Source organism: Plectropomus leopardus, chromosome 4 (genome assembly GCF_026936395.1).
Source record: "Plectropomus leopardus strain MGB_pleo_1.0 chromosome 4, ASM2693639v1, whole genome shotgun sequence".
Taxonomy (NCBI): domain Eukaryota; kingdom Metazoa; phylum Chordata; class Actinopteri; order Perciformes; family Serranidae; genus Plectropomus; species Plectropomus leopardus.
Window position 1 is genome coordinate 38,770,677 of NC_142179.1, and position 18,420 is coordinate 38,789,096.

An 18,420-nucleotide genomic window follows, 5' to 3' on the forward strand; every position below is an offset into this window, starting at 1 on the left:
TTTTCCAGCAGAACATTGTATTGTAATGAGATGATCAATGTCATTCACTTCATCTGTCAGTGGTTTGAATGTTTTGGCTGATCGTTGCAGTTTTATAATGGATTCCTGTTCCTACCACAGCCCCGCTTGTGGTTCTAGTAAATCCCATCTGCATTGTTTACACCTGGTTTTCAGAGGTGGGAAATTGTTCTCTGCAAAAGTCACCGTCACAAATTGTGTGACCTCAGTAAATCCAGCAAAATCCATAATTAGCTTCCGTATACACGTCTCAACCATCCCTTACGCACAGATCATGAGGAGAGGGCTGCACCCTGAAAAACCTCACACAAATAACGCAAACTTTTGCTCTAGCCAATGGCATCTCTTTGATTAATATATCACCTATGTTAAGGCCTGATAAACTGGTGTAAAAACTGCAGGAAATCTGGCCCTTAGACTGGGTTTTCAGTTTTTGTTTTTTGTGTTTCACTCTTAAATACTAATCACACAGTATGTGTAAGGGTGAGGCAGCAATGAGGCTTATCCACATGCAAATGATACATAAAAATGTATAGATGATCAAAGAGGTGATCAAATCACCAATACATTTTAAATATTTGTGTTCAAAATTTTCACAATAACTACATGTAGAACATGTAATTAAAGGAGAAGAAAATCCAGGGAAACTGTGTCTGAGAAATACTGTGTGAACAACACTCTCTAAGGGTGATCATATTTTTCCATATAGAGTGTTTTGACAGCAGTGCATTTCTAAAGGCCAGGACACACCAAAACCACATCAGAGAACTAGTATGCTGCCTCACTTCACCTGTGTCTTGGCCAGAAAGTTGTACATGAACACACTGCAAAGACTAAGACCAACAGCACGTGCTTAAGAGCTCAGTGGCTAAAGAGAAACTATCTGACCGTATAAAACAAGTTTGTTTTTACAACATTGACTGACAGCTGACTGTCAGCTTGGTATGCCAGGGCCTTAAGTCTCTCTTTGTATTAAATTTTTCCATTTTATGTCCATTTTCTTTCAAAAAGATGCCTTCCTAGCTGGGTATTTTGGAATTCTGAATTAATATCTAATATCTAAAACTGTAAGGTAAATCTATATTCTTAAAACTCACTTCAAAGACAAATGGACAATTTTGAAAATGATTTAGTTTTCTAATGAGATTTAACAAGTCTCTATTTGAGACAAGAAGGTATCATCTGCATTGGTAATTTGATGTTAGATGCTGCAGTATGATCATTTATGTCAATAGGAAGTAACAAAGGGCATAGCACAGATCCCTGGGGTACACCATATTTCATTTCTTTTTGGCCCATAGCCATTAATAATAATAATTATATTTTTTTTTTAAACACAACAATTATACATCATGGAACATAGGTACCAGTTGCCAAACCATTAATAAACATTACCATGAAAGCCATCAACAATATTAGATAACAACTGGAAAGAATATTGGTTCGTGATGAAGTCCTTGGTGTGCTGGGTTCAGTGGTGGACAGTAACCAAATACTACCTCTACCTCACGCATGCATAGCTCAGATTGGGCAGCTCATCAGCAAAGACAGGTAGAGAGGAGAGGTCATCCGCAGGCGGCGTTGGTTATGCAGTGTTAGTAACGGATACAGCAGCAGCTGGAGGTAAAGACTCCCTATCACATCACACATGGACATACTTTGAAATGAAGAATGATCCATGTTATTTTAAATGTTTGCTCTTTTTACACAAACCAGACTACTAGAATTCACCGTCAACATTCATCAAGCTTTTCACTTAGTGCAGTCAGTGGGTTGTTTTAGTCTCATAGGTTCTGTAAATGTATTGTTACAAATTACATCAATGCATTAAGATTTTTAACTACTTTTGATACTTAAGTTTTTAAAAGTAACTACTGCAATGTATTTACTCAAGTAATTTGACTTAGCAACTTTCATTTGTAATTAAGTGATATTTGATCAGGAGTGCTGATCATTTGACTCAAGTAATAGAGTTGTGTTCTTTGTCCACCACTGTACCTGAGCAGATTGATTATGTAATGTAATATGTAACACGGTGGTGTTTGTTTGTGATTGTTATTATTATTATTATTAGTTGTAGTAGTAGTAGTAGTAGTAGTAGTAGTTGTAGTAGTAGCAGTGTTCTGAGCTGTGACTTCTTCCATCCCACAGGTCAGGACATGACCACAACATCAAGGCATCCTCTTCCTGGGTGATGGAGAAACCCAAGGAAGCACAACGAGCTAAAACTAAGAGGACCATGTCCAGGGGCCCATCAGAGGACACTCCGGACGCAGCAGTCATTCAGGTACTGTAGACCGATACATTTCCAACACTGGCTGTGTATGAGAAACTGTGCAGCTGTTTATATATAATATATGTCAAGTGTCTCTGCTCATTCTGACTGGCTAAATGGTGAAAGTTCTACAGAAGTTAGAATACTGTTTGAAAATGTAATGAAATAAAGTGTTATCGTTAACATCTACTAAGTAAAACTACAAATTTAAAATGAACAAACCTTGCCAGTGAGTGTTCCAGGTAAAGAGTTAAAGAGATACTTTGCAGATTTTCATCCAGCTTTCTATTAGAACAATGTGTGTAGTTTGTGTAAATGAACAAACTTCCCTCCTTCTAACCAGTGTCTGCATACTCCCCCACTCCCCACCCTCCCACCGAAACACCAGAGTTCTGCTGGCTCTTGAGGCTGTTGCTTGAATTAATTTCCTATTTTCCCACTAGTCACCAACCTTGTTGCCGCCACCACATACTCAAAAAGCATTCAAGAGACAACACATCTGCCTCTCTCTCCCTCTGTCTCTCAAACTATCAAACAGTAAAACTAGGCAATGCTGATCTAATATAAATCAAGATACTGTTTCTGTATTTCCTATTTATCCCCTAAAATGTTTTCAGAAATGTATTTTAGTGCCCTGTTTTGCTGTAATGGTGAGAGTTTGTGAACAGGAAGAGAGCACCATATTGCATCCTGTTCAGGAAAATGGAGGCTTAAAAGACAGATCAAACAGTAAAACTGAGCAAATATGAACCAAGATTCTTTCACAGTGTCATCTATTTCTCCCCTCAAAAGCTTACCGGTTAAACTGGAATACGAGAAACTAAAAATTAGTTTAAATTAAATAAATTAAACTAAATTTAAATTTAGATTATATTAAAAATTCAATAAAATTATCCAAAAAAGGAAAAATCTCCAGAAAACTATATTCATATTCAGAATAATTTTATATCTAAAACTATTTTTCAATAAAATAAGTGCATACATGTTAAAGGTCATTATCTTGTTTGTTTTTTAATTTTTTTGGCACTTATTTTCAGGTACATTTTTTGTAACTTTTCTGATCATTTTTTGGCCTTGTCTTCTTAAGTTCTGTTTTGGAAAGAAATGAAACCAATTTGCTCAGGTTGCAAAGGATTAAAGACATCCCTGCAAGCAGGTAGCCCTGTTGAAATGGAAACACAAATCCCCGGCGTGCTGGGCTGCTGGTCGAGTCAAGCCAAGCCAGAATATGAGTGTGGAGAAATGGCAACGCTCAACACTCTGCTGCTCTGAGTTTTACTGCGGCAAATATGTGAACATTATTTGAATACTGGCCTTCATTTGAAAAAGTATCTTATATATGGTGTTTGCAGGGTGAGCTGAGGTCATGTGAATATGAAAGTAACATTGCTGTGTGTTTTTGGGAGTCTCTGAGTGTAGTTCAGCGTCATTATGGGGTTGAAGTTGCTTAACATCTGCTGGAGAATTCTGTTGCTTAAGGTGTAAAAGAGAAATAAAAAAGCAATTAGTCCACCACCATCACTCATCCACTGATGCTTGTGTGTGTGTGTGTGTGTGTGTGTGTGTGTGTGTGTGTGTGTGTGTGTGTGTGTGTCCAGGAGTCAGTGGAAATGAGGAAAATGGAGACCAGCGCCAGCAGTGCAGTCTCAGCCCCTGGCTCAGGTCTGGAGTACCAGGGCAAAGCTGCTTCCATGCCTCGACTCAATGCTGAGCTGCAGGTATGTCCTCATCCCTGTCATCTGGGTTCATTTTCATTTGGTTTTAGTTTGAGTCATTTGAGGAAAATGTTTTTTAGTTTTAGTCACATTTAGTTATCATTCAATATTATGTCACTTTTAGTAAACAAAAATAAGAACCTCTTATTCTACATTCCATTGGTAACATTTTTCTTTCCCTTTAACTGTGCATGTTCATGGCTCTATGCCAGCAACAGCTATGGCTGGATACTTTTTTGAGGGTGGGCGTTATCCATCTGTGTGCCTGTTCATCCCATTCAATTTCAATTTCAATTTCGATTTTATTTATAAAGCACATTATCGCAAATCACGGTTTGCCTCAGAGGGCTTTACAGTATGCAACATCCCTCTGTCCTTAGACTATCATATCGTCAAAGGAAGAACTCCCCAAAAAAACCCTGTAACGGGGGGAAAAATGGTAGAAACCTTAGGAAGAGCAACTGAAGTGGGATCCCACTTCCAGGATGGACAGATGTGCAATAGATGTTGTAAATTACAATTAAATTACAGTAATGACATAAAGGAAAGAGAAAGAGAGAGAGAGAAAAAGGAGGAGGTGAGAGAGAGATGCACAGCAATAATGGTAACAACAACATATCATATTACAATAGTGATATTAATAAATGCAATTTATGATAGCATGTGATGTTACATGCAAATATTGTAAGTGTTGATAACAGTCCCATGTGTATATTGTCACGAATGCTATATCTCAAAAACACCATAAGGAAATTTCTTCAAATTTGGCACAAACGTCCACTTGGACTCAACAGTGAACTGATTAGAAATTGGTGCTCAAAGATCAAGGTCACTGTGACCTCACCAACATGTGAACATGTTTTGTAAATATACACTTACTTTGAATTTGATGGCTGCAACATGTTACAAAAAAGTTGCAACAGAAGCAACCAAAGACCGTGGAAAGCTGTGGAATGCACAAAAATCACCTGCCTGAGACATTCTGCAGGTACGCAGGTTAACTCGTTATAAATGACAGCATCATGTCTGGTTATAAAAGGGGAATCCTTGAAAGGCTCAATTGTTCACAAGCAAGGATGGTTCATCAGTTTTTGGCCCAAAGAAAGTTGAGAACCACTGTCAAATATCAACAACATCCAGAAACACAGCTGATTCCTCTGTGCTCATCCAAGACTGACTGGAAAAGTGTGCTGTGGTCTGAAGAGTCCACATTTCAGATTGTTGTTTGGACTCATGGACGTTGTGTCCTCTGGGCTAAAGAGGAAAAGGACCATCCAGATTGTTACCAGCTCAAAGTTCAAAACCGGCAGCTGTGATGGTATGGTGGGGTGTATTGCTGTGGTGCAATGCATTGTTGTGGCATCATGGGTAACTTGCATGTCTGTGAAGTCAGCATGAATGCTGAAAGGTACATAGTCTACAGATCTTTTTCAGTGATGTGAAAGATGTTGAAGGAGACCTACTGTGTTCATTTTTCAGGTTCATAATTGTATTTTGGGTTTCTATGACAACATGTTTACATGCTTTGATGATGCTGTCTGTGCTGGAACAGCAGCCACAGTTGCTGTGTCTACATTACTGAGAAAAAAACACACTACTGGAACAAAAATATGTAGGAGCTGGACCTAAGTATTTATCCAGTTAAGGCTGAAAACCTCTCAACAAATCTTTCACTAGATCCTCAGACATATAATAATCTCCCAATTTACTGAGTGATGCAGATTGATTTATAGGTTAAGGTGCTTTCCTTTCAGCTGTTGTTGATCCTGCTGCAGAGAAGAAATCATCTGATTAGATCCTGGCAGGCTGCCAGCTATTTCTCCAGTGTTATTTTTCTCATGCTGCCAACCAAAAAAATGATAATAGCTCCAAATGGCTTTGAGCCCAAGATTCAGTGGGAGAGGAAGAGGGTAATTGGGTTACTGCAGAGAGTAGTGAATCTGGTGAGGAGGCTTAATGAAAGGATGGAAGGAGCGAGGGCGGACAGAAGGCCACCTTATTGACTTGATGTCTTATTTTTCTCACCTTTTGAACAGAGGGCAGGAAATCCTTAAGTCAATTCATTTCATGCTGGCCTTTAGGAAATGTCCTCTTACTGGAGTATGATGGGCACGGCGCTGTACGGTCTGAGCTGTGGGGCTGCAGCCTCAGTCACAGCACTCTATCTTTCACTTCTTGGAGATTGCTTTACTTCTGTACGATTTGAGCTAAGCTTTGCTGGGATCAGGAGGTGACATCTGTTCTGACCTGTTCTCCACTTTAAGGTCTTTGTTTGAACTGTGCTGACATGGGAACCTCAGTGAGTCTGTCAGTCTGGCTTCTTGCTCTGTTCACAGTGAAGATGCCCACAAAGCAAAGTCAGCTCAGCTGATGTGGGACGTAATCCTAATTCTGCACTTTCATGACAGTATAGTTCAGTGTGTGCAGAACCCCATCATCATTTACAGGATATGTTCTTTTAGGCCCCTCTCCAGATAACGTTCCTCAAGATATCACAGTAAGAAGCAGACTGCAGGATGTGCTGACAGGAGCAGAGGGAGTGAGAGCTGTGCAGATAAATGTCTTCCTCCTGCAGTGCATCATTTTGTCTTCTTGTCATATGATGAAAATGTGCAAAAATATTACAGCAAAGCATGATTATTGTAGTGTACAAAAGTTAAGTTTTCCCAGGAAGATTGAGTAGTGTGATTCCCAAATTGTTCACTCAGATTCCATGTCAGTCCATGTGTCATTAGTTCTTTTGATATTCAATTTGAAATCTAAAATCAGGAAATGAAAACACCATTTTTAATTTCATTGTTTGTTTTTTAATCAGATACCGAAAAACAAATACTGGTTTGCTTTTCATACATACACATACAGATTTTTTGCATTGATCAAAACTAGGAAATTTTAAAAACTGGGACATGGGCTGCATTCAGCCAGAGTTAACCTGCTAACCCAGCGAGGACTTTCACAGCGAACTGGTGGCCAGCGAAATGGTGGGCGCTGGGGGATTCATAAACGAAATAACAAAATAATAAACAGTTTTTTAATTTTCCAATTTTAGATTTCAACTGAATATCCAAAGATCAAATGATACATGAATTCATGTCCTTAACCTCCCTGGGATGCCTGACAAAATCCTCAGGAAGTAGAGCTAAAGACCTTGGAGATAGGTCTGTCCAGCTGTCTCCCTTCCATCAGATCCAACTCCCCACCAGGTGTTGATCACTTGTCAGCTGTGCTCTTCTCTTCACCTGAGTGCTGTAGACATGCAGTCAGTCTGATAATATGGCCACAAAGTTGATAAGCAATCCTTCGCTTACAGTGTTCTGTAACCAGTAACATGAATCACCCTTTGAACACTGGGTCTCAATCACTAATGTGTGCCTAGAAATGTTGTTGCCGCGCATAAAAGTAGTGCGCACACAAAATTACCTTTACCAATTTTGTTCTTACCACTGTGCGTGTTAATAAATCGGAATCATTCTACATTCACAAGAGAGGGCCTGAAATTTGCAATCAGCATACTGCCACATCCCCTTTCTCTAAATATGGATTTACAATAATCTGGAGGTACATCATGGTGAAAGCGGTGAAGTTGTTTCTGAGCACATATTCAGGCCCTGACACACCAGTGAGAGCAAGTGGTGAGCATCTGTGAATGTCTTTGCAGTGTGAACATGCTGATAAGCCATCTATCACTGTCTTAAAGATGTAATGCTGAAAATACTCTGAGCAGCACAGAAGTGCAGTCTGCTGTCATAATGACATTTCTCTGCTGCCAGGAGGCGTGTTCATGTGTTTCAAGCGGGAAGACCTTGTTTTTAACACTGTGTCCCAGGATCCACAGTACTCTGTTCACTGACTGGCTGTGGGTGTTCTCTTGCTGCAAATCACCACTAAAAGTTTGGTTCCAGACCCAGATATGTAGACATGAGCCCAGCTGCAGTATGTGTATAGTTGGTACTGCTCAACGTCCCTAACTAGCTCTGGTTCCTTCCCCACAAGAGAGGTAATGCTCTGGGTCTCTAGATCTGTGTTGCCAGGGGGCCCATTGATCAAGAACCACCCATCACACAATAAACATCACACAAACTAAAGTATTAAAAAAAGACTTTAAATGAAAGAAGTAATTTTAAATACTAAACTTCTGAAATTAACATTTTTTTTATTTATGACTTTATACTTAACCCTTTGAAACCTGAGCAAATCCACTTTGTTTCTTTCAAAAACAGGGAAAAAAGATGACAAGCAACTTAGCAAGAAATGGCCCAAAAAAATAGCAAGAAATTACGAAAAAGTTACAGGAAAATTTTGTTAAAATAAGAAAAAAAGTAAAAGAAAATTTAAAAAAAGAAAAAGAAGATTATCTCAATAAAGTACTAAAAGTACTTTTTTTCTATATCAGAAGTAAGAGAAATATAAATGTAGTTTTCTGGACATTCTTTCTCTCGTTTTTTGATAATATCTCATAAACCATCAGAAGTCACCTTTTATTAATTTTTTTTGCTGTTTTATGTATTTCTTACCAAATTTTTCATTATGTTTTTGCCCGTGTTTTTGAAAGAAATCAAACCAATTTTCTCAGGTTTCAGAGGTATAAATGCTGGTAAAAGGCATCTAAATACAGCACAAGAAACTGCTGTCGATCTAGGTGTTAAAGGGTTAAGCAGCTATGTGTAGCATATGAAAATCTGACTTTTTTTGCTGCTGATCATGGTTAATATTCCTTACCTCTTTTTCTGCTCTCCTTTTTCTTTCCGTTTGTCTGGTCTTTATTTCTCTACTGGTTAACAGCGGAGCCACTCACGCCACTCTCCAGGGACCCATCTAGCTGTATGTACACACTGTCACACAACATGTCATACACTGGTTTGTGGTTTGAAATTGTGCAGATTTATCTGGTTCAGTAAGGTATATGTATGCCATTACTGTCATACAAATACATTGTCATTGTAATGTGAGATGGTAATGTTAGATGATCACATGGTCTTGCATGGTTTAATATCTTACCAGATGCAGTGTCACTGTGGACAACTTAAAGCTCCCCTGTGCAGCATTTTAAAACCTCAAACTTTGACATCTCCTCCGTCTCCTTTCCCTCAGAGTTCGGTCATCTACAGTACTTCTAAAGAATTACATTTAAAACCCTCTTCAAAAAGATATTAGTCTACATTTTCCAAAAAGCCAGTCATCAGTCATTTGCCCACTTTCTCTCCATGAGTCTAATAGACACGCATGACTTGAGATTCTAAGTTATTGTCTACAGGGAGTCTGTCTTAGCTCTCCTTTAAGGAATCAGCTCCCACTGTTTTGGACGGAACACCTGATTCTTTACTCTTCAACAGACAATGAGAATGTGGTCCTGTTCCCACGCTGCAGACTAAAGCTATTCATCCTTTTGCTGTACCATGTGGCCTGACAGTCATTATTTCTAAAAATACACACATCATTTAATTTCTGGTCTTATGCTTTTTCTTTGGTCAGTTGTTTTAGACACATTATATGGTAAATAAAATTTTCATATTTGAATGTGTGAACATACCAGCCCCTGAGTAGAAGCAGTTAGATCCTACTTAATGGAGTGTGTCAATGTTTGCACAACTAAGGAAGAAAGACAACGCTTGGACAAACTTAAGGTCCCGCTTCCAGATGACAGTAGGCAGGTTTCCATTAACCCTCCAATTGTGCAAACTGAAATTAAAATATGCCTAATGGAAACATGTCAATTTCTGAAATTGAAAAATTTGTCATTTATTGCAAAAAATGTTTTACGCTTGCATGAGGTGGGATTTCAGGCAATTCAACAAAGCCATATTTGGCAAAACAACAAGGTCACATGATGCTATGGCTACGTGCTTGTCGGTAGGAACTGGCTCCCTTGGGCATGATGCAACGGGCGCTACAACAGGTGCTATTCTTTAAAAGTTGAGCGGATGATCCGAAAGTTTTGAATCCACAATTCCTCTTTGAAATCGTGGACTATCAGCTCCCAGAAATCCTTCATACGTGGCCACTCCTAGGTATGAGGGTCTTGCCTTTTCATCATCACTCCATAACACGCCTACATGGCCTTGGATTGGAAATAATGATGGCTAGTGCGGTGTCTGCAATAGAAATAAAGCTGCTAATGTTTTGAACATCCATCACCATGCTTCATTGAATGTTATCACCAAAGGAGAAGTCGCAGTGCATCATTCAGTGGAAACGCAGTCATCTCGACATTGTGTTTTATCAACATTTTGAAAATATCACTTGCATTTGCAAGCCTGTGCTTTTCCTACAGTTAAAAGCCAAAATGACTGCTGGCAAAGGGGTCTATTAAGAAAAATGTCCTTGGTCACTCCAAACTGATGGCAAGAATATGGCAGGCAGGCCAGGTGACTGTCTGCTGTGTCCAGGTTTGGTTACTCAGTTGTCACAAACAGGGAAATCAGGCAACAAGCAGGTATAGTGAGGGGATAAAGGAAAACTGACTCCCAGCAGACATTGGGGGCAGGCTTACAGGGAGCCAACACGATGGCAGTCTAAACTAACAAATTCAGGAGGAGCATGACAGGTGAGCAGGTCAGGTATAGGCAACACGAAAAAGCACAAGCAGATCAAGTTAGATAGAGAATAATAGAGAATGAGTGGAAATGAGTGAAACACTGCGGGGCTGATGAGGGGAGAGTGGAAACAGGTGAGAGAGGTGACTGGGAGTGATGGGAAAGATACATCAGATGGATGGCTGGATGGATGGATGGATGGATGGATGAAGCTGGAGCTGCTGGATGATAAGCTTGAGTGAGAGATGACTCTCAGTGAACCTTTCTGTCTCTCTCCCTCAGTCTGTCCCTGATGCCAGCCCTATGAAGCGCTCAGCCTCGACTGCGGCCCCAAACCGGCCCCAGGAGGTCAACTTGAGGGACTACACCCTGGAGAAACCCAGCCAGGACCGACCCCACCACCATCACCACCACCACCACCGCTGCCACCATCGCAGAGACAGGGACAGAGATAAAGACAGAGACAGAGACAAGAGGCAGAGGTCTTTGGACACACCTCTGGGTGGACAGCCACACAGCTCTGCTGGTCAGTCAGCATTGTCACACACACACACACACACACACACACACACACAGTCTCTAGTGCACAGTTTTAGGAACTGGGACCAGCACCGTGTCCTAGCTGGATGTGACTTGAGTGAGTGTCAGTGACTAAATGTGTTTGATGACGTTATCATTCCATGGGCTAGGCCAGGATTTGCTTCCACCTCAGGAGGCAAAATTTCTTTAGTGCCAGTTTGTTTGTAGCATTCATGCATGTACTTTGAAACATGACAATCATGGGACAATCATTGTTTTACCATTATTGTCCTATGGTGCCTGCACAGTATATTGTAAGATCTTATGTACCAATATAGAAAATAATTATGTTTAAATCAAACATAAAATTACACATTCTCTTAATTTTGAATGAACTCTTAAACCCTGTGAGATCAGCAGGAAAATGTATCTTTACAAAGCTGTAAACAGCTTTTTTCTGACTTTCGTGAGATCTGTGGTTCTCACAGGACAGCCACACTACAAACATATGATGACTTGAGATGAAGGTGAAGATGAAGACAGGATTATTATAGACCATGATGCATTGCTGTAGATGAAACTACCCAACTGAATATAAAGGAGTCAAAATAAGCACTACCTTAAACATCTATGGAGTTGAAACCCTATTGTTATTATATATCATTGTAAAGCTGATTCAGCTCCTCAGCATACTTCCAGCTACAGAAACTATTCAAATATCGAAATGCTCAGCTCTTTAACAACATGTTTGCTTGTATTCAACTTTTTTAAAGTAAGTGATTCTTACTTAAAAGTCAGCTGTTATAAAAGTTAATACATCTGTTCTCAAATCATCACTTTTATCTACATCATTAAAATGTTAATACATGTACAGATAATATAGTACAACTTCAGGAACCTCTAACACATCAGGGTTAAACAACTTCATCTGCTGAACTCTTACCTACAGGCTTTTTCCACAGAAGACATACTAAAATGTCACAGTAGTGTATAGTGCGGGAGGTACCAAAAATGAATAAAAAGAGGTCATGTTTAACTAAAACAAGCATTTGATATGCTATTGCATGGAGTGTGTATAGATAGAGATACTTAAAATATTTCTTTAGCTTTGGGATGTGTTATCAATTTTTGGGATTATTATTAATAAAAGGCAGATATGACTTGGCAGATGCAACTTTTAACCTATGTATAACATTATATTACGTTGCTCTTATCTTGAGTACACAAATTAACCTAAATGAAGGAATGAATAGACCAAAACAAGGGTACAAAATGTATCTTGAGGCCATGCTATAGCATCTCGGGATTTAGTAAAACTTGGCCTTGATTTTTCTCTTCCTCTCTCTCCATGGCATCTCCCAGGCTCTGTACAGTAGGACAAAAACAGGTATAAATATTAAACTGTATTATGGCTGAATTCCATTTAGCTGCCTCAGTTTCAGGACCTGATATTGTTCATGCTGACTCACTGACATGCTGTCATGATTTACCATGACTCTTGGATAGAACACAGCCATAGTCACTGTTATTAGTAACACCTGTGCTCCTCTTACTATTACACGTCAGAATGTCAGCTGCAAAAGTTGACTTAAGTTTTTTTGGTTTTTTTGGGGTTTTTTTCATACTTTCATTCTTTATTTCGTACTCATAAATTCTTTGACAAGAAGACTGGCACTCACAGCACCAATGAACCAAAGTCAAGACTTGAGAAGTTAGAATTGCCAGGACTCAGAGCACAGACACATCACCTTTCAGCCTGCAATATCCTCATCGTCTTCATCATCTCTTCTGCAGGCACTCCAGGAGAGCCAGTGTCTGACCTCGCTGCCTCCAGAGAGCGAGCCCATGAGCGTGGACGCTCCCACGACAGGAAACATCACTCCTCCGTGGACAAGCAGCGCTACTACTCCTGCGACCGCTACTGCAGCCGGGAACACTGCCACACCAAATCTGCCGCTGCCAGCTGTGCCGCTTCCCCCAGCGAGGGGCAGGAAACCAGCAACAAGCAGGTGGGAGGGCAGAGGCTAGAAAATTATCAACAATTATGATGACTTGAAACATGAAACAGCCATAAAACAACATTTGATTTAGGGGTAGTATATTTTTTTGTAAATACAATATGTACCAAATGTAACAGAAAATGAAAACATCTGATTGCACCTGCTGTTAAAAGTAATAACATTTCTGCTTCATCATATCACACCTTTGTCAGTTAAGCTCTGATCATCAAGTGTGCAATGTCAGTTGATGTGACTCACTTATTTCACAATAAACCATTCTTCAGGAAGGATTTGCACATATATACAATATAAAATGTTACATCTTGAACCCACCCTCAGCAGAAATATGCTCATTCAAACCAACTTAGTCCTTTACAGCATGTTAAAGATTGCTTAAGGCTTTTTTTTTTTTTTTTACATATGAATTACTGCAGTCCATGCTAGACAAAACACCTTCGTATAGAACTGAGAAGTATAATGTAAGAACCCAAGGTGATATGGTTACAATAAATGTTAGACACACTGCATTTTAGTAGGGACAGACATGAACGCTAAATTTATCTGACAGTATTCAATATCTTTGAACACTATTTTCCCACAGAATGTCATTCTGATCAGAAAGAAAGATCCATTTAGATCTGAGAACACTAAAACTCTAGGACAGGCTTGGGCGGTATCTATTTTTCTATAGTGTCACACCTTCCTGTATTTGTGTAAAAAAAAAAAAAAAAAAGGAAAAAAACGGAAAAGCTAAACTACTGAAGTCATTATAACATTTCTAATCATAATTTTCATGTGACTTAATTTTTTATTGGAACACCCAACTGGAGGTTAAAACTATGCCTCCTGCTGCTGCCCGCCAGTATGTTTTTGCCAGGTTTGTGGTTAGCTTTGCCAAAATGTCACACAGTTGCTGTTAAACTGGGTTCATAAACTAATGAAGAGCCAGAGTTGTGCTTCAACAGAATCCCGTCTGAGAAAGAAAACCCAAAGAGGACAAGATTGTGGTATAAAAGATTGTTGAATTATGTGATAAATTCAGCGCATAGTGTGATCATGTTAAAAAGACAATTAATCTTGTTTTTTTTAAAGCATAGGAATACATGTAGTTCTACATGACACAAGTAGAGTCCTTAATTCAAAGCAACTGGACTTTGTGTTTGTGCCAGAGAATATTTTCATCAATTCAATGAATTGTTGAAGGCTCTCTGTGTGTGAACAAAAGAGTACCCTTACAGAAATTATGCTTAATATAAAATGCTGGGTGATTTTTAACATGAAATAATTGATCCATCCAAATGTCTGCTGATCCAAGCAATAAATATTAGGTAACTGACTATAAAATTGGTCTCTCACTTTGGCCACCAGAGGGCTCATGTCAGTGCGGATGCTTCTCACCTTGCACAAAGCAGAGTTTTCCCCAAAGGCTTTCTGCCTGAAAGCCCCAAAAATAACACTTTATTGAGATATTCCATCTACAGATAGTTTATAGTTTATTCATAACATTTCAGTAATACGGTCGCCCTGAGATTCAAAACATTACAGCATTTCCCAAAACACTAAAATGTTATTTTGTTTTTTTCAAAAGATGTTTTGTTTTGGGAAAAGTTGTGTTTTCTGAAATGTTGTAGCGTTTTGACCGTCAGGGCCACCGTACCTACCTGTTTAAACCTAATTTAACTTGGGCATTTTAAATTTCGATCTTTCGTAAAAAAAATTCAGTTAATAGCCTGGCTATAATATGTTTAAATCCCTGAACTCAACAGGCTTATATTTGGGACAGGCTTTTACAATCATACAATCAAACTGTTTATTTAAACCTCTTTTTTTTTTTTTTTTTTTTTACATCTCTCTTGTTTATTTCGCCAGTGTTACTATCTTCTTTGGCTTCAGTAAAATTAACTGAATGCCTGAAATGTGGAGAATCTTACCAACTATCCATGTGTGTACCATGTCCATATCGACAAAAGTTCTAACATTTATCGTGCGATCTAAGCAAGATCTAACTAAGATCCAGTGTGTAGCTAACAATCTGGTTTTACATTCAAAAACCTTATATAAAGATATACTGCATGGCAACCAGACCGAGCCTCTAATTGTGCCTCTAATTAATTCAAATTGTGTAGCCACACCTGGCTAGTAAAAGAGACTGGGTGTTTATTTGGGACTAGGCTTATATTGATGATGATGGATGATGGATGAGTGGATAGTGTGTTGAATGATGAAGAGACACTACAGGAGACAGACTAAACGCAGACTCTGTTGAGGTATTGTGTGATCCCTTTGCATGCTCTTAGTGCTGCTGTCTCCTCTGTCTGCCTTCAGTGCAGCCTCTCATGGCCTTTCACTTCTTTTCCCACTTTCTCTTTTCATCATTTTCCATCCATTTTGTCTGTGTGTCCTTACCTTTCTATTAGTGCTTGTTCTTTCATTCTGTCCTATCTGTCTGTCCTCTCCCTCATTTGATCTCTGTTATCCCTCATGTCACATCATCTTTTGGTGTATTTCCTTTCCTCCCTGCGGTGGTCCTGTCCTTGTCTCCTTCCCTTTTTGTTTCCTCTCTTACATAATTTCCTCATCGTTCTATCCTTTCAAATTGCTTGTCCGATTTTCATCTAGGGCAGTGGTTGGGTTAAAGGCAGCCCAGTGGTACTGAGCTCCAGTTCGAGCACACCAAGCCGCGGACGTCGGCAGCTCCCTCAGACCCCCCTCACCCCGCGGCCCGGGGTGGCCTACAAGACTGCCAACTCATCCCCTGTGCACTTCGTGTCTGGCCAGGCCTCTCTGAGTCCCAGCCGTCTGAGCCGCGGCCTGTCGGAGCACAACGCCCTCCAGCACAGCGGCTCCCACCACCTCCCCTGCCCTGTCACTCGTATCAGCTCTGAGCCCTTCCTGGGCCGGAGCCACGGCGAGGCCCTGGGCAGCCTCTATGGCAGCCTCAGGGACCAGCTGGACGTCTTTCAGGATGCGGCGTCATTGTCGCCCAGTGCCCATGCCGGACGCTCATCTCGGACTGCACTGCCTCGCATGATGGAAGACCTACTTCCTGCTACGCAGCAGAACCTAGTGGTGCCCAATGGGTACCACTTCAGCTTTGGGGGCAGCACCAGCCCAGGCTCTGGCATCAGGGCACCCAGGTATTACCAGGAGGCAGAGGAGGACGAATGGTGCTAGCATGGCTTTAAACCAACCTTTTTATGTTTTTTTAAGGAATTGTGATGAGTTCATCTTCTTTGAAGGCTTTAGTTTACATTGTCGCTGTGTGTATTTAATGTATTTGACTCCTAACAGGGAGAGGATGGGGAGGACGTCGAAACAGGGAGAAAGCTTGAAGTTAGTCATATTCAAATGTGAAGAAAAACATGTCATCTTTATGTAAGGGCACGTAGCATTAGGAGACAGAGGACTGGACTTTCTGCCAGTATCAGATTTGTCTTACAGTAGCTGTCCTAGATCTGCCTTGACTTGTGTGTTTTGTAGACAACACCATATTGACCCTTAAACAGAATGACATTATAAACACAGACTACACATTAAGATGAAAATATCTCCGAAAATATCTACGTTGGAAGAAAAAGGAAAATCCAGAGAAATCGTTGGATGATGTAGATAAACTACCAGATCTGCTGTGTATCGTTCAGAACTGTGTGTCGTTCAGAAACGAGGCTCTTGTTACTTTGAGGGCTGGAAGTCATGAAACTGAAGTGATAAACGTTGAGGTGATGAAAGTGCATGTGAAGTAAAAAAAATTGGGGGCGAAAACAGATGTGAAATGAAAAATAGAGAGTTGAATTATCAAGTGATTTGAGGAATTAAAAGCCACTTTGATTTAAACAGATGTCATGATGAAAAAAGAGGCATGCTCCATTATTTCCCAGTCTCATAATCATCATTCACAACACAAAATTGCCATTTATCATTTAAGAAACGTGGCCTGAAGGGAGGGAGTAACAAAATATAAATGAAAAAAATGAAGTGTTAATAATAGTAGTAGTAACACATTTGAACTGAAAAATAGAGTAATACATTAAAAAATAAATAAAAGTTCAATAAAGTTTATGAAATCATTTGACAATTTAGCACTCAATATTACTTAATTCACATAGATTTCATCACTTCCATTTGTTTCAATTATTTTTTGTCACTTCTTCCCTTGAGGCCACTGGCCTAAAATTACAAATGGCAACTTAGTGTTGTGACTGATGAATGTAAGACAGTGAAAATATTACAACTGTTTAAATCAAATTAGCTTTAAATTAATCAAATCACCTGAGATTTTTTCACTGTATTTTTTGTTTCGCATCCATTTGTACCCCCTTATTTTTCAGTTCACATACATTTTTATGACTCCATTTTTTTGACTTCCACATAGACTGTACTACATGTCACCGCCTCCATTTGTACAAAAATGAAAGCCAAAATATATCAGGTACAGGTGCCGCCATCTTGGGCTAGTGATGTCATTTGGAGCAGAGCAGGCCTTTGGGAGAGCAGCTCAGCCTCTGAGCATATTTTGCAAGTAGCCTCTCCTTTTATTGGAGCAAAAAAATCCTCTGTAGCCCAAAAAGCATTTTTCCCAAAGACCACCGTTATAGAAAAGACATCTGTAAAACTGTTGAAAGGACACGTCCAACTGCTAACAAGGTCAACAATGAATCTTTCCGTTCTGAATTTTTGAGCCATGTCGGTTTTATATTTGTAAAACTTTCCCAGAGTCGATAAAAGTGATTTAAATATCTGTGATGTCATTACAATTTTAAGTGAACTTGTGGGCGGGGCCAGCGGGAGAAACACTACTGGGCGCATTGAGTTGGCCGCAGACTAAAATCTTGAAACATAAAACTTTGAAAACTTGAAAGCCTGGTGTATGAGCAAGGCGAGGAATTAGCGGACAAGCCCAGCAGGAGGAACACTATTGCACATAGTGGGCCACACAAGTGAGAAACTCAATTGGAATGAAAAGGCGTCATCTTTGGTCCACTGTCTACATATTATGAAAGTATCTGAGCCCGAGTTTGTCCAGTAGTGATTGGGGGGATGGAGCTCAGCTCTCCATACATAATTCATGAGTCAAATATAGCTGTCTGTCATGATGTCCTCCTTTCTTTTCATGACATGAGATCAATGCACACAAACTCAAAAGCCAACTAATTAAAACCAAACTTATTAGAAAATTGAACATCGGGGTGATAAGAATGACCTAAAATGACAGAAACCGTATTTAGGAACAATGTATTTGACGTACTGAGACTCCATGGACTTCACTAATACTGAGACAGCGGACTAATGGAGTTGCTTGCCTGGTACATATGCCAAAAAAGTTTTAGAGTTTCCAGGTTTATCTCTGAATATACACCGTA

The 18,420-nt window shown here is 39.7% G+C and overlaps 1 protein-coding gene across 2 annotated transcripts in view; it reads left to right on the plus strand.

The window, feature by feature from the left end:
• cacna1ba (calcium voltage-gated channel subunit alpha1 Ba) overlaps positions 1-17,617 on the plus strand; it is a 230,573-nt gene extending 212,956 nt beyond the window's left edge. For both annotated transcript variants that reach the window (XM_088077242.1, XM_088077241.1), the window contains 6 exons: positions 2,170-2,305; positions 3,892-4,011; positions 8,791-8,829; positions 10,824-11,067; positions 12,855-13,069; positions 15,680-17,617. In XM_088077242.1, the coding sequence (XP_087933368.1) occupies positions 2,170-2,305; positions 3,892-4,011; positions 8,791-8,829; positions 10,824-11,067; positions 12,855-13,069; positions 15,680-16,234 (1,309 nt within the window). In that variant the 3' untranslated portion in view covers positions 16,235-17,617. The remainder of the gene's footprint in view (positions 1-2,169; positions 2,306-3,891; positions 4,012-8,790; positions 8,830-10,823; positions 11,068-12,854; positions 13,070-15,679) is intronic.
• Positions 17,618-18,420: the final 803 nt, after the last annotated feature.